We start from the raw sequence: 15,892 nt of genomic DNA on the forward strand, positions 1-15,892 counted from the left end.
TTGAATCAGATATAGATTTATTTAATAACATCAGCTTTAAATTTAGTTTGGGTGTATATTGTAAGGGAAAAACTGCAGAATATTGAGGACAAAGGAAAGAATGTCCTTATAGAAGCAGACGTGAAGTAAAGGTTCTTGTATTTGATGCTGGGTTCTCTGATGATCCTCATCCAACTGATTTCTGTAAACATCGGCAAACAGTTTGTTCAAGCAGAGAGCTTATTTTGATGTTCTTTGCACACTGGGGTAGCACGTGACAATCCAAGTATAATTTCTAATGCAGCATGGCCCAATATTTCTCACATAATAAAAAAAAAGCTTTGTTTGGTCCAATTGACCAAATTCTCAATCTTGATTTGTGGTTTGCCTCATCAGCACATGGTTTTTAGAGCGGAGAAAATTCTCTCTTCACTTACACGTCTTGAAACATAAACCAGAAAGATTTCATGATAAAGGATTTGCATTCGACACTTTAGGTATGTAAGCACAGCTTCAAATTGCAAGTTAATTCCTCAAATCTTTAAGAGGCGATTTTTACTCAATCTTCAGGTCACACGTTATTCACCCACTTTCAGAGTTTGCATCTAGTAAAGCAAGTCAAGGAAAAATAATCTTGTTTACATCTAGATTTGCTGTGGTGTCATCCTCATCTTCTTTGAATGGATACTCAGTTCTTCCAGGGCCTTCATTTTAGACAACCGCTTCTCAAGTTCTTTCTTGCACTCGTATTTTGTATTCTTCGCCTTCTGAATGGAGCAATGTGCATCAGTTGCTAAACCTGCTTCGTCCACTTTTATAACTTCCTGCAAAGAGAAAAAAAAATCCTTGCGTTTGATATAGCGCCTTATCATGTATTTGAGGCGTCTCAATGCGCTTCACAGAATATACTGTAAAGTGAATTGACTGTATATTTTGTGGGCAAAACACGGCAGCCAATTGCGCACAACAGCGTCCCACAAACAGTCGTAGATTTGGTTGACCAATTTATTATTATTATCTATTGACGATTTACGTTAACCTTTAATATTACGATCTAATAAACTGCTGAGACTGAGTCAACTGGCTGAATTCCTTCTGTTTCTCCGAGTTACAAGGTAGTAATGTGATGAGGGGGTGATGGATCTGGAACTAAACATTTAGTGCCACGTTTACTTTGCTTCTGGTTGCATAATGACAAGGAGTAGGAAGCTAGGGTTATACTGCCTTCTTCACATTGTTCTGAACCAGAGCTGAACAATTTGGCCACTTTTTTTCATCTAATATATATCAAATGCAAGGATTTTATTACATTACCTGCAGCTCCTCATTGGACAAGCTGAACTCAGGGCTGTCCTTTTTCTCAAGGACTCCAATTATGTGAGGATGCAGGCACTTTCGATTTGAGTTTGCATTTGAGCAATCCATTTGATCTGTTCCTTTGGCATCTTCTGAATCTAGAAACATGCAACATTTTATAAAGCAAACAAGTAATTTTTCCTGCATAATAATAATCCCTGCATTTGATATAGCGCCTTATCATGTCATTGAGATGCCTCAAAGCTCTTCACAAAGTGAATTGACTGTATATTTTGGGGGTGAACATGCTAAATGCTAGTAGAAAGAACTTTTAGCAACCAAAACGTCTCCAAGTACTTCACACAAAGTAATTGTCGGGTGTTAATGACCATTTTTGGAAGCAGCTGACATAGCAAGGCACTCGACGAAACAATTAAGAAATTGTCTTCACTTTTATATAAATATCATGGAAAATAAATGTATAAAAGCTTTTTACAAAATCAGATTAATTAGAAATGAAATGAATGTTAGACAAATTGACAGCTCACTTATTAGAAACCAAACCATTAGATATTATGGGGATGCATTTGGAGTGAGAAGTGAATACAAAAATCAAGTGGAAAACTCCCACTTTATTTTTGAAACAGTGGTGTTTTCTTCATGGTGAATCACAAGTATATGAAATGTGCAGATGAGACTTAATTCATTTAACTTCTGTTCAGTTTTTTTAAAAAAAGTAAAGATAGCCAGAAAAAAAAGCACAAAATATCGCTAAGAATAATAATTCCTTGCATTTGATATACCGCTCTATCACATCGTCGAGATGTCTCAAAGGGCTTCACAGAATACACTGCAAAGTGGATTCACCGTGTATTTTGTGGTTGCAACGTGGCAGCCGATTGGGTTCATGTATGATAACATTTACTTTTTTTATAAAAAAGGTACAGAGATGGGAGTGAATGAACAGCAAAGAAGCAGATTGAGTTAGGTTTCATTTATAATGAAAAGGTTGGGCTAAAAAGCACAGACCATCATTTACTGGCGCTTCTGCCTTCAGGTACTGTTCTAACAACATTTTAGTTTGCCGTTCTTCCTCTCGCTTGTTGAGGGAATGTTGAAGTGTGTTCTGCAGTCTTTCAGCTCCTTTCAAGGTTTCTTTCAGTTCCTTTGCCAGTTCAGCAGGTGGTGCTTTTATCAGGGCCTAACAGAATTAAACACAAGGCGTCCTGCTGAGGGTGAAAGCTATAGCATGTTTGACTGTCCTGCTTAAGTCAAAATGGGTAATACAGTAAAACTGATCTGTATAAATCGTATAATTGCCTGTGTCGTACATCTACCCAAGTCCCGTTCAAGAGTTTATATTCTATGCAAGTTTGGCACAACTCATACTTTACATAAATATATGCTCCCGACTTTACTATAAACATAATCTAGGGTTAAAAGTAGATGTTCCTTTTTGAGTTTTCTTTGTTGTCAGTAGTTTTTCCTGCATCTTGTTTCAACGCTGACATTTTTTTTTACTGAGCCTTTATACAGTAAACCTCACATAAGTCAGTTGGGAACCATACATTTAATATGATTTATGCAAAGTATGAGTTATGTCAATCTTGCATAGAATATAAACTCTTGAATCGGAACTTGGATAGATCATAATAATCATCCTTGCATTTGATATAGCGCTTTTCACGTCTTCTAGACTTACTAGTCTTCTAGAATGTACGACTTGAGTGATTATACAATTTATACAGATCAGACTTGTGCGAGTTTGACTGCAATAGGATTTCCCATTGTCAGAATGAATAAATTTGCACATTTAATAGAGGAATGCATGGAGTTGCCACTTTGTCTTACCTGCAGTTCAGATTCAGACATTGTTATAATTCGAGCGAGGTTTTCCCTAAACTGTCTGGCTAAGGGCTTCCAATTACTGGAATGTTCAGCAGAATCCACCTGGTCTTCAGAATATAAGCCAATTGTAGCACCACCCTTTTGAGCACCCAAAGGTGCCTCGAGTTTTGGTACAACTGAAATGGAGAGGATTTTTACAGTAAATTAGTAGTGACCGATCGCAAGACTGCTAATAAGCAACCAATTTACACAAAGTAATCAATGTCCCACGAACAGCTAGTGCGTGGCCAAATTTAGGGTGAGAAGTAAATGCAAGCCAAGATAACCAGTTGGAGAAAACTCCACTTTATTTTTGAAACAGTGGTGTTTTCTTCATGGTGAATCACGAGAGCATGAAGTGTGCATGAAAGGAGCTGGGACTTAATTCATCCACCTTTATAAAAAAAATTATAAAGATATCCAGGGAAAAAAAATAGGAGCACAAAATTTCACTATTAATAATCTTTGCACTTGATATAGCGCCTTATCACATCTTCGTAACCTCTCAAAGTGCTTCACAGAATACACTGCAAAGTGGAATAACTGTGTATTTGTGGGTACAACGTGGCAGCCAATTGCGTACGTGTATGATAACATTTTCTTTCAAAGGCAAGGTACTGAGGTAGACGTGAAAGTGCAATAAAGAAGCAGATCAAGTTAGGTTTCATTTATAATTAAAAGGTTTGGCTGCAAAGCGGACGGACCAGCCTTTTCTGGCGCCGATGCCTTCAGGTACAGTTCTAACAGTTCTTTCGCTTGACGTTGTTGCTCTCGCTTGTCGAGGGACTGTTGAAGGGTGTCCTGCAGTTCTTCAACTCCTTTCAAGGTTTCCTTCAGTTCCTTTGCCAGCTCAGCAGGCGGTGCTTCTATCAGGGCCTAACAGAACTAAATTAGGATTTCCCATTCCCAGAATTAATACATTTGCACATTTAATGGAGGGTTGCACGGACTTGCCACTTTGTCTTACCTGAAGTTCAGATTCAGACATTGTTATAATTCGAGCGAGGTTTTCCTGAAGCTGTCTGGCTAATAGCCTCCAGTTACTGGAATGTTCAGCAGAATCCAGCTGGTCTTCAGAATATAAGCTATCTGCAGCATCATCCCTTTGAGCACCCAAAGATAACTCGAGTTTTGGTGCAACTGAAATAAAGAGAGGATCTTTATAGCAGACTAGTAAAGTGACTCATCCCAGGATGGGTATTAACCAACCAATTTACATACAGCAATGTCCCACAAAGACAGGAAGTGTGTGACCAAATTTATCTGGTGGGTTGTTGGGTGAGGGCACTGTGGAAAAACTCCCTTCTCTCTTCCCTCCAGTCTTGCAATATTATGTTCCTATTAGCAGGTATGTCAAAAGGCTGGGAAATTGGTATTAAAATAATCTACTAAGGTCTATTAAACTGATGAAACAGGCTGAATGGCCTCCGATTCCCTTTTCCCTGCTGGAAGAGTTGGTGAAGTCCATGATAGGATTCTATTTTACATAGTTTTTGAACAAGTGAGTGCGACAGCCAAGAGTCGTTTCTTGTTCCATGAAAGTCTTTTCGTCTTTGAGTCGCTCATGCCTAGCCGACTTACCTACATTAACAGCAACCCATTCCTCATCTGAACGGAGGATCATGAACATTGTGTTTTTCGGTTGGCACAAAAAGTAGTCTTCATCATCAACTATTGTTCCATCTTCCTCAAGTACCACAGAAGGTTTCTCCTCATCAAGTTTATCCAAATCTAGTTTTTGCTTCCCTAGATTTAAAAAAAAGTAACCACTATATAGGAAACATCATAGCTGAGTAGCTTAGAGGTTACAAGTTTCATTTTTATAGTGCCCCTCACGCAGGGTAGCGTCCCAGAGTGCTTGTCAGTGGTGGAGCTTAACGCCAAGCCGAGGTGACCGTAAGCACAGTTGAAGAGGAAGGTCTTCAGGTGTGATCTGAAGATGGGGAAGGAGGGGACAAACTGGAGGGATAGAGGAAGGGTGTTCCAGAGTTTCGGGACTTAGTGGCTGAAAGCACAGCCATTGATTGATGGGCATGAGGGATGAGCAGGAGGCCAAAGTCAGTTGAGCCGAGGCAGCGGGTCGGAGAGATACTATCTAAAACTATACCTGGGCTACATTTTTACATTGGGGTTTTTTAAAAAAAAGACACCTCAACCGTTGAATATTTTAGTAGCGGGAAAGGTAACTGTGGAGCGTTGTACCCAATGCAAATTTAGACTAAGACACAAAATTCAACCATAAAGTTTACGAGGGCAAGGAATCTGCTTGGCTGATTTTGTTGGCTTCAGGTCAGCCTTCAGCCACTTTGCCCCCTCTCTCTGGCCAGAGCCAAGGATTCGGGACCCCGGAGGGCGGGTTGGGGGTGTAACCGCCGGAGTCTTAACCAGCTAAAGCCGCATAGCCTGCCATTGGGAGCGCTGTCTGGAATGCTTTCCCGCTGCTTGTCCAGCTGGGTCCACTCTACACGCCGGGGCTTTGGTTTGCGGGGCCGTCCCAGTGACTGACTTAATCCCTCAAAGGAAAACAGTAATAAATTGGGTCATTTCAATCCGCGGCTGTTTCTGTGTGTGTGTGGGACGGACGGACGGAGCCGTGCGCAATCCGCTGCCGCGTTTCGCCCACGAAGTGTACAGTCGATTCGCTTTGCAGCCTATTCCTGCGAAGCGCCTTTGAGACGTCTCGAAGGCGCGATAAGGAGCTATATCTAATAATAATAATTATTAATAATAATAATAATATCTCTGGACCCGCAGCTCGGGGGGAGCGCAAACCCTTCCCTATCCGGCACCTCGGGGTGGGGGGAGCGTCCCGTCCACTTGCCACAGGGGACTGCCATCACAACACAAGCGCCGCAGGTGCCATTGGTGGTTGTTTTAGTGTCTCATCGACGCCATTTTCCCCCCAAACCCCCCACTCGATCATGTGAAAGGCCTCACATCTGTGTTCTTTGTCCATCTGTGGGGGGGGAGGGGGGGTGTGGGATGTGGGGGATTATATAGATTATAAAGCGCTTTATTTTTAATCAACACAGTACCTTCGCTCAGCAGCTCCTGGAGAGAACACGCGGAGACTCGGCAACTCCGACTGCGTCTGGCGTCGCAGACACTGTGACCAACTCGACCTCTGCTCGACTCCATGGCGGCCCTGAGAGAGGCGGACGATCACCGACGGAGACCGGCGGACAGTCTCTCTCTCTCTCTCTCTCTGTGTGTGTGTAGAGTTTCTCTGTCTATCTGTCTGTCCACATACCCCCCGCGGTTTCTGTCCCCAGGTTTCTATGGGAACAAATGTGCTTTAACCGCCGCCCCCCACTCCCCCCCACAACCCGCCTCCTCCTTCACGCCAACCGCCAAACAGCCCGCGGCAGACTACAACTCCCAGCGTGCCCTGCGCCGTCACCATGACAACAGCGGGTCCTCCCGCTCAAAATCAGACCTCGTCAGTGCCATTCACCCCCAACCTCCCCCCCTAATCCCCCCCACTACCCAACCCCAACCCCCCCCCAATCCCCCACTACCCAACCCCAACCCCCCCCCAATCCCCCCACTACCCAACCCCAATCCCCCCCCCACTACCCAACCTCCTCCCCCCCAACCCCAACCTCCCACACTGGGGTTCACTCCCACATGTATGCGGATGACACCCAACTCTACCTTTCCTCCTCTATCCTCAACTCCACGACCCCCGATGTCCTGACAGCTGTCTGTCCGACATCGAGTCCTGGACGAGAGACAACTTTCTTCAGCTCAACTTGTGTAAAACCGAGGCCCTCCACATTGGCTCACGTCAGCGCCTCCGCACCTCAGGCGCTGACAGCATCAGCTCCGCACTCTCCACCTCTCAAAGCCATCAGGAACCTCGGGGTTCCCCTCGACCCTGAGCCGTCCTTTCTCCCTCATATCCGCTCCACAACCGGCACCGCCTTCCATCACCTCCGGAACATGGCCGGACTACGGCACTCCCTCACCCCTCACGCGGCTGAAACTCTGGTCCACGCCTTTACCACCTCAAGGCTGGACTATGGGAACTCTCTCCTCGTCGGCCTTCCCGCCACCTCCCTCCACACTGCAGGTCATTCAGAACTCTGCAGCTCGTGTACTGTCCCGCACCAGACACCGCGACCACATCACTCCCACCCTCGCCCTCGCCCTCACTCCCACCCTCGCCCTCCCCTCACCCTGACCATTTCCCCCCACTGCTCGGGTCCCCGACCCAACTGTCCGGCGCCTCGGGACGTCCTCCCGACGTGAAAGGCGCTCTCTGACTGCAATCTTGTTGTTGTTGTTGTTCTTAACCCTTCATGTTAAAAATGGGACATTCTTGGGCGAGCTGACGCTTTATATTTTTCACATAATATAAATATATATATAGTTTATAGCGTATCATACATAGATATATATATCTATATCTCTATGTTGATACAACATCAATTAATCGGAAAGAATTTTTTTTTAATAAACGTTTGCGGATGAACCCGGGACCGGTCGGTCGGTCGGTCGGTCGGTTGGGGGGGGATTGAGAGCTGTGGCTCCGCGCGTGCGCGTGCGCGCGGCCGCGTCTGCGGCTGCGTGAGAGCGAGCGAGCGAGCGGCGTGAGGATCGATTGGCCCTGCCTGCCGGGAGGGAGGGCGCGCGGGGACAACCTTGTGGGCGGGCGGGTGGGGGAGACGGCTCCGGGATCGACTGGCCGCGCCTGCACAAGATGGCGCCCTCGGAGCAGGCGGAGGAGCAGCGCCAGGTAAGAGCACACCAGGCAGCAGCCGCCGCTTGTTCCTTCCACTTTCCCGTCTCTCTCTCTCGCTCTCTCTCTCATGGGCCCTCGCACACAACGGGTGGAGGGGGACTGACACCCGCTCCCTCCCCCCCACCCTCTCTCTCTCTCTCCCCCACCCTCCGAAGCTTCTAGAAGCCGGGGGGCTGCTTGTCGGCGCCTTTTCCCGCGTGAGTGTGGCCCTGTCCTGTGAGAGGGCCGGTTGGCCTGACTGACAGACAGACAGACAGACATCATCCTCCTCCTCCTTCCATTTGACTCATTAATAATAGTAATAATAATAATAATCCTTCCGTTTGATATCGCGCCCGGTCGCGTCTTCGAGACGTCTCGAAGCGCCTCGCGGGATACTGCGCGGGTCGGGCCCAAGCGCGAGTCGGTGACCGCGGGTATCTCGCGGGGGCGCAAAGGCGGCAGCCGGGTGTCGCGCGCAGCGAGCGACGGGCCACGCGCAGCCGTGACCTGCCCCGCGCGCGAGCCCAGGAGGCGACTTCCAGCAGCTGTGATTATTGTTGTTGTTGTTGCTACTATTAGTGGTATTTGTGCCCAGCCGGGCGTCTGAACACGTGCGGAAACCCATCACCGTGGCTTAAGGGGCTCCGAACCCAAGCTGAGAATTCCACGCACCCCCATGTACACGTGGAAATCCCAGCGATAGATTGCTGGGATGGAATGCGCTCTCTCTCTCTCTATCTCCCTGGAGGGACGCATTCCGCTTACCTATTCCGGAAAGTATTAGGCGCACGTTGGCAACGGTCAAGGCTCGGGGGGAACTCAGAGTGTGCGTTGGGGGGTAATTGCTGGAGTCTGACCCCGCCCCCCACCAAAATAATGATAATTATTATTATAATATACAATTCCGTGCACAATTGGCTGCTGTGTTTCACCCACAAGATATACAGTCACTCCACTTTACAGTATATCCTGTGAAGTGCTTTCAGACATCTCGATGGCGTGATCAGGAGCTAAATTAAACGCAAGGAATGTCACTTATTATTTTGGTAAGTGTGGTGGTGGTGGGGTGTGGGGGGGAGATCGAGAGAGTTCAGGGATTCTGTGAAACTGTAATGCGACTGTATTTGAGGTGTACTTCACTTCAGTTTTGGCTACCAGCTCCAGCTGAGCCAATATAATAATGTCCGCAAGTGCGAGCACAAATCTTAAAGGGAGGTAGGTATTGGTGGTGAGGGGAAGGAGGGGAGAAAAAATTGCCGAATCAAACCTTGAGTTGTTCAGTTGGGAGTTAGCATCCTCACAACATGTACAGAGCTTTCAGAAACTGCAAGAATAAATTCCTTTGAGGGGTGTGAAGACTTGTCACACAAATAAGCCTGTTGCATTTACTTCTCCACGGTGTTGTGTGTTGTGTTTCGTATCCCCAACCTCTCTTTCCACCCTCCCTCTCAACAATCCTGTGGCAATTTAGTTCACTTAAATTCCTGATGTCAGCTTGAGAAGAATGTTTACCGTTTGCACAATGAACGCTGGTGGCCAACACAATTAATTTGGATCATCAGAGATCATCTGTAACACTAATCTCTTAAAGCCTTCTCTGCAGAAAACTTGTCCATTAATGTGTGTTTATCATTACTTATGAAATTTTTGTTTGATCATAATGGCATACGATCACAAGGTATCAGTGCTGCTGGCAAGAGGACAAAACCATTTGAACATGAACATTATACATTTAGACATGTACACACAGGTTATCTGTCAGGTCAAGGAGACTGGCGAGCTACGCACATTATGAAGGGTGATCACCAGATGAGCTAATGGACCACTAAGTGTTTAAGATAATTAATGCACCAAGTTGATGTGTGTTCACCACCTGATAAATTGGAATGATTTGCTAAAGTAGTTGATTATCTGTTATTGAAAGTGAATGTTAAAATTAAGCTGATTGATTATAAGTAGTTATTTTGGGGCTGAATAAAGCTTGTAGTACATTGGAAATAAGACTAAGGTCAGGTAGAAATGATTCAAATATTGTGATTTGTTTACTATTTTTGCAGCTACTTTTCACAACAAGTGTATCTATCTCAAAGTGTGTTTTGAATGCATGTTTCTAACTTGCTGTATGTTTCTTATCAACTAGTTTGTTTATTGTTTATTTGTTGATAAACTTGGAAAGATACATTGCAATTGAATTGTTCAGTGTGGACATTGCTGTGCTTACAGAGAGTCCCTAACCAATTATCCTGATATCTACCATTAGCTGTGCTAAAAATCAAAGGTCACAGTATTTATATATCTCGGGGGGCAGATTTGTGGGAGGGGGAATGCTCAGATGACTGTTCGAGCTTCATTGTTCAACCCTTTTATTTGGACCCTAAGATCAGTTAAACTAGTTAGTGCTAACGTTGACTTTTCCTCATTTGAGATGTTGTTGGGATATTAAAACAACCCAATACAGGACTTGTGTAGTCCTATAGTGTGGTGTTTAGAGCATTAATAATAATAATAATCCTTGCATTTGATATAGCGCTTTTCACGTCGGGAGGACGTCCCAAAGCGCTTTACAGAACACACTGTAAAGTGAATTGACTGTATATTTGTGGGCGAACGCGGAAGCCAATGGCGCACAGCAATGTCCCACAAACAGTCGTAGATTGAAAATGACCAATTTATTATTGTTTTTGGTTTTGGAGGATTATTATTAGGCTCTGTGTGGAGTAAGGAAACTTGCCCAAGGTTTCGCCCTCTGCCTGGAATTGAACTCAGGTCTCTCACTTGCAAAGCGAGTGCTCTCACCACTGAGCTACAGGACATTCACTTCGCAAGTGTTCGATTCCCGGGCAGGTGTAGTGAAACGTTGGGCAAGTTTCCTTACTCCACACGCTTCTGTCTACCTAGCAGTAAGTAGGAACCCGGTTGTTAGCCGATTGGCGGAATGCTTTTTCAGGGGTAAATAATTCCTTTAAAAAAAAATTGGTCACCCAATCCACGACTATTTGTGGTACACTGCTGTGTGCAATTGGCTGCTGCGTTTCGCCCACAAAAAAACATAGTCAATTGACTTTGCAGAATATTCTGTGAGAAGTCTAGAAGATGTGATAAAACGATATATCAAATGCAAGGATTATTATTATTATTATTCATTTAGAAACCCTTAACGATATTTATTGTGATGCATAGGATGCTATAGGAGTTCTTTCTTCTAGATAGTTTGTACTTGTTTGTCTCGAGTTGCTATCCAAACCATTTTCACCCGACAACCACTGTTTGTCGTATTTTATCTCCCAAACCAGAAATGTATGATAATATCGAGTATACTGCATTTCCCAAACATTCTAAACTATAGTTCATAGTAAGTTACCTCATTGCACTTCTCATTGTCTAATGTTTTAGAATGTGCTAAACTGACAAAGGGAGGTATTGTGTGAAAGAAAGATATCTATTTTAAGAACTGAAAAACGGTTATAAAATGGTTTAATGTAGAATTGGAGAGGGTTACATAGCAGTAATGGTTATCAAGTAACTTCAGTGCTGTACCTGTATCCATTGTGCCTTGGCCCAGAAAATAGGTCTTCAGGGACTGTTGGTCCTACTATTTTAAGAAATCTAGTGATGGCCCTTTTTCTGGATCAGTCCCAGAGATCTATTTTAAAGAGGTCATCTCCCTCTTGTTGGCGGTATAGAATGTGCTTTTTTGTGTCATTAAATGGGCAGGTTTTACCTTTAACCCCTCAAGTTCTACATATTTTAGTTCTCCTCCAATGGGTCGTCTCGTGAGATGGTTAGAGTAGCAGGAAAGCTCCAATGAAAGGAAAGTCATGTTTATGGATTTGACAGCACGTGGAGTTCATCACACGCACACACAACTATTGAGGCTACTTGTCTTGAATCCTTGGATTTTGTCCAGAACCAGCCTTTGGAACATCTCACTTTGTCTGCTCCAAATTCCAAGCTTCACTTTCACAAGTATATTGTAGTAGTAAATTGAGGGGATCCTAAGTTTTTTGCCACTTGATCAGTGTTTGGCTTTACCCCTGGGTGGTTGACTGTTGGCAAAACAACTTAATGCTGTTTGTATAACCCAATACAAATGTATAATCCTAATACAGAAAGCATTTGAGCCTACAGCTAACTGATCTCTCATTCTGGACCTAATATTTCACTGTGATTGAGTTTTAATGGGTTGGATGGTGAAGTTGTATCACTTATTACTGATAAGTTGTACCTGACCTTACGTGTGATCTCAATGGAGCTGTGAGGCAGAATTGACTTGTATATCCAAACCTACTACAGGCAGTTTTAAAATTGAGAACCTTGGAAATCATTTGCACAGTAGCATAGTATTCCTTAAGGAGAGAATAACAAAGAATAATAATCTTTGCATTTGATATAGCGCCTTATCACGTCTTCTAGACGTCTCAAAGCGATTCACAGATTATATTGTAAAGTGAATTGACTGTATATTTTGAGGACGAAACTCGGCAGCCAATTGCACACAACAGTGTCCCACAAACACTCGTGGATTGAGTGGCCAAACTATTATTATTATTTTCTTCAAAAACAATGTCTTTTTGATGTGATTATTACATTCTTTTTGAAGCCACTTGCCATCGGCATCTGCTTTTTGCGCCCTTACTCCATTGATTTACTGTTGGGATGTCCTCTTGACGTGAAAGGCGCTATACAAGTGTAATTTTGTTGTTGTTGCTTACATCCAGCATTACATCCAGGTCCACATGATCATCTGATAGCATTCAACGGAGCACTATAAAAAAATTATTGGGTTTTGAGTTTGTGTGAGGTTAGAGGAACTAGCTATCTGTGACCCAACTGTTTTAATTATCTCATCTATTGGGTACACTCCAGAATGGAAAGCCACAAACATTGTGCCTCATCATAAGAGAGGGTTAAAGTTAGACTGGAGCAGCAACATGTCAACACCACTAGCGCTGGTCATGTCAAAGCTCATGGAAAGCAGAGTGAGAGGTTGTTGCAACATTTGAAGTTCTTAATAATCAGTTACTTATGACTGGGTCTCCTGCTTTAGAATGAATAATAATAATCCTTGCATTTGTTGTAGTGTCTTCTCATGTCCTTAAGACTTCTCAAAGCGCTTCACAGAATAAATTGTAAAGTGGATTGACTGTTTATTTTGTGGGCGAAATGCGGCAGCCAATTACGCACAGCAGTGTCCCACAAACAGTCGTGAATTGAGTAACCCAATTTTTTTTCACGACAGAAGAATAGAAGTTTTGAAATTTCTGGAGTTTTCAATAGATTTTGGTATCTTGTGGTTGTGAAGGTGTGCTTTAATGACCTGAGTGGGGTAATGAGTTGCTCAGCTGGCTCTGGCCTCCTGCTTGTCCACTCCGCCATTGGCAGTTGCGCTTTCAGCCACTACACTGCAAAGCTTTGAACTCTCTCCCCGAATCCCTCCTTTCCCTCTTTTAGACCACGACTGAAGACCTTCCTTGTTGACCGTGCTTACGGTCACCTGCTCCCTCCCATGGACTCAGCGTCAGGCTGCACTATTGTTAAGTGCTCAGAGATGCTGCCCTGTGTGAAGCGTGTTATATAAATGATTGTATATTGTCCTGTTGTTGTTCTGAATTAGGTGCTTCTTCTGAGTTTGAATATGCCGCTAAGGCTTCATGGGGAATAAATGGGTTCTTTGCTTCTGGGAATAAGGTGGCATTTTCACTAAAAAAAATTCTTAAAAGAATTGGCTTGGAAGAGGAATTGTTCTTGACCTTCTAAGTTAAATTGATATAAAGTGAGATTCAATCATTAACCTCAGGTCATCTTGCGACCTTGAATTAATTTCAGCAGAATGTGCTAATTCTGTTCTCTTTTTGTCTTGTCTGTTATTGACAATACTGGCAAACATATAACTCCTTGCAGATAATAGAGTTAACATTACCCTCTGTTTACCTAGCAGTAAGTAGGAACCGGTTTGATAGTCGATTGGCAGATTGCTTTTCCGGGGGTAATAATTCCTTAAAAAAACAAAAAAAATTGGTGACTTTAGTCCACGACTGTTTGTGGGACACTACTGTGCACAATTGGCTGCTGCGTTTTGCCCACAAAATATAGTCAATTCACTTTACAGTATATTCTGAGAAAAGTTTTTACACGTCTCAAAGTCGTGATAGGTGCTATATCAAATGCAAGGATTATTATCACTGATCAATTTTTTCAATTCAATTCCACGATCAAGTGTTTCAAATTTTTTCATTACCTTAAACAACTATCATGTCATCCCTCAACTACCCTCTTAGCTTTTCCTCAGAACCTATCCTGATGGCTCAATTGATCTGACTGTAAAACAATCTCTTGCACCTTGTATTCTGCACACCGTGACAATGTATTGTAACTTTAAAAACAATTGCAGCAATAAAAAAAAAGTGTGACCACTATTTATGTCGTTTCATTTTTCCAATTGTAACCCCGGGTTTATTTACGTTAGGTGGGAGATTTAGTGAGTTGGAGAGTGATTGAGTACAGTAACTGTTTCACATTCTTTGGTATTGAAAACTCATGACTGTTTTTAGTGTCTTAGACTGAAGCTGTATATGATTTTCAACATAGTTTTACACCACAAGCAGTAAGCTCGACAGTTGACTGTGATTTGTCTGATGCGAGTGCCTGGTGCCACCTTTAGGAAGTTTCTTGTGTAGATTGTTTTACAAACCACCATTACTCCTGTGTCCACAGAAGCCTGAGACTCATTACTTTGTTTTGTTTGTGGAGATGTGGGTGTTACTCTTTTGTAAGTTTGTGACTTACTGAGTTTACAAACATTACAGTAAAATAGGCTCCTCAGTCAGAAAAATGGACACTTTCCTTCTAAAGATAATAATAATATCCTTGCATTTGCTACAGCGCCTTATCACGTCTCATTATCACATCTCAAAGTGCTTCACAGGATATACTGTAATGTGAATTGATTCCATTTTGTGGGCAAAATATCCTAAAACAAATGCAGCGCTTTCCCTATTACAGATCTTTTTTCTTTTAGTTTTTGCCTTAAAAGGTTTACCTAGAGAGAACTTTTATAACCATTTCTATCCTTAAAAAAAACTTTTTAATCTTTGTTTCTGCTTTTTTTTCTAGTTAACTGTTATGGGGCAGATGTTTTGTTTTGTGGTGTCCTGTAGCTCAGTGGTTAGAGCACTCGCTTTGCAAGCGAGAGACCTGAGTTCAATTTCCGGCAGAGCCTAATAATAATCCCTCCAAAAACAAAAACAATAATAAATTGGTCATTTTCAATCCACGACTGTTTATGGGACATTGCTGTGCGCAATTGGCTGCCGCGTTTCGCCCACAAATATACAGTCAATTCACTTTACAGTCTATTCTGTGAAGCGCTTTGAGACGTCGAGAAACCCAAGGATTATTATTATTATCTACTGTAATTGAAAACCTAAGAGTTTAATAATTAATGTGATGTGACCAAGCCAATTCCCGATGAGTAAAATCTCGTGCCAACGAAACATCTGATTTTGCTGGGACTGGACTGATACTCCAGTGCAATACTGCAGGGAAGCATTGCATTGTTTAAGATGCCATTTTTGGGATGAGATATTGAACCGAGATTATATCTACCTGTTTGTCAGGTGGATGTTAAGGATCCAATGAAACTTTTGGAAAAGAGAAGCAATTTGGGCCCAAGCTGGGAGTTGGGATCAGGAGGGTTGGAGGGGAAGGAGGATAGGGGTAGGCGTGTGACTGAAGGTAGTTATCTAAATTAACAAACTTGCAGGAATTATTGACAGAAGGAAAATAACTCAGGAAGAGTTTCATAGATTTCAGCCACTTTAAAACCAACTTTAAAGCAGGTGATAGCTTTCTTTTCATCAATTTGGTTCATCCATCACACACATCTTAAACGTGAGTTGCTTATTGGTAAGTAATCGTGCACCTGTTAGCTGCACAGGGAGGGAAAAAATTCAACATGTCAATTTTTATATTTCGCACACAGTGAGAATTTTGGGCATTTTTAAT

The 15,892-nt window shown here is 43.2% G+C and overlaps 2 protein-coding genes across 3 annotated transcripts in view; one reads left to right on the top strand and one right to left on the bottom strand.

The window, feature by feature from the left end:
- On the bottom strand, window positions 1-6,519 carry dffa (DNA fragmentation factor, alpha polypeptide). 2 transcript variants are annotated; one of them, XM_007902158.2, is made up of 8 exons: window positions 6,198-6,519; window positions 4,744-4,908; window positions 4,130-4,302; window positions 3,867-4,038; window positions 3,127-3,299; window positions 2,305-2,476; window positions 1,294-1,433; window positions 1-803 (listed from the first exon to the last, which is right to left on the bottom strand). In XM_007902158.2, the coding sequence occupies exons 1-8, from the start codon at window positions 6,298-6,300 to the stop codon at window positions 624-626; spliced, it is 1,278 nt and encodes a 425-aa protein (XP_007900349.1). In that variant the 5' UTR covers window positions 6,301-6,519; the 3' UTR covers window positions 1-623. The 2 variants fall into 2 exon arrangements, with proteins under 2 accessions (XP_007900349.1, XP_042199696.1); XM_042343762.1 differs by having other exon boundaries at window positions 736-803; window positions 1,289-1,433.
- Window positions 6,520-7,828: 1,309 nt separating this feature from the next.
- Window positions 7,829-15,892, top strand: part of pex14 (peroxisomal biogenesis factor 14) — a 111,790-nt gene continuing 103,726 nt past the window's right edge. Inside the window, exon 1 of the mRNA XM_042343755.1 lies at window positions 7,829-7,900. Coding sequence (XP_042199689.1) covers window positions 7,865-7,900 — 36 coding nt within the window. The 5' untranslated portion in view covers window positions 7,829-7,864. The remainder of the gene's footprint in view (window positions 7,901-15,892) is intronic.

Source organism: Callorhinchus milii, unplaced genomic scaffold, assembly GCF_018977255.1.
Source record: "Callorhinchus milii isolate IMCB2004 unplaced genomic scaffold, IMCB_Cmil_1.0 Scaffold24, whole genome shotgun sequence".
Classification (NCBI taxonomy): Eukaryota; Metazoa; Chordata; class Chondrichthyes; order Chimaeriformes; family Callorhinchidae; genus Callorhinchus; species Callorhinchus milii.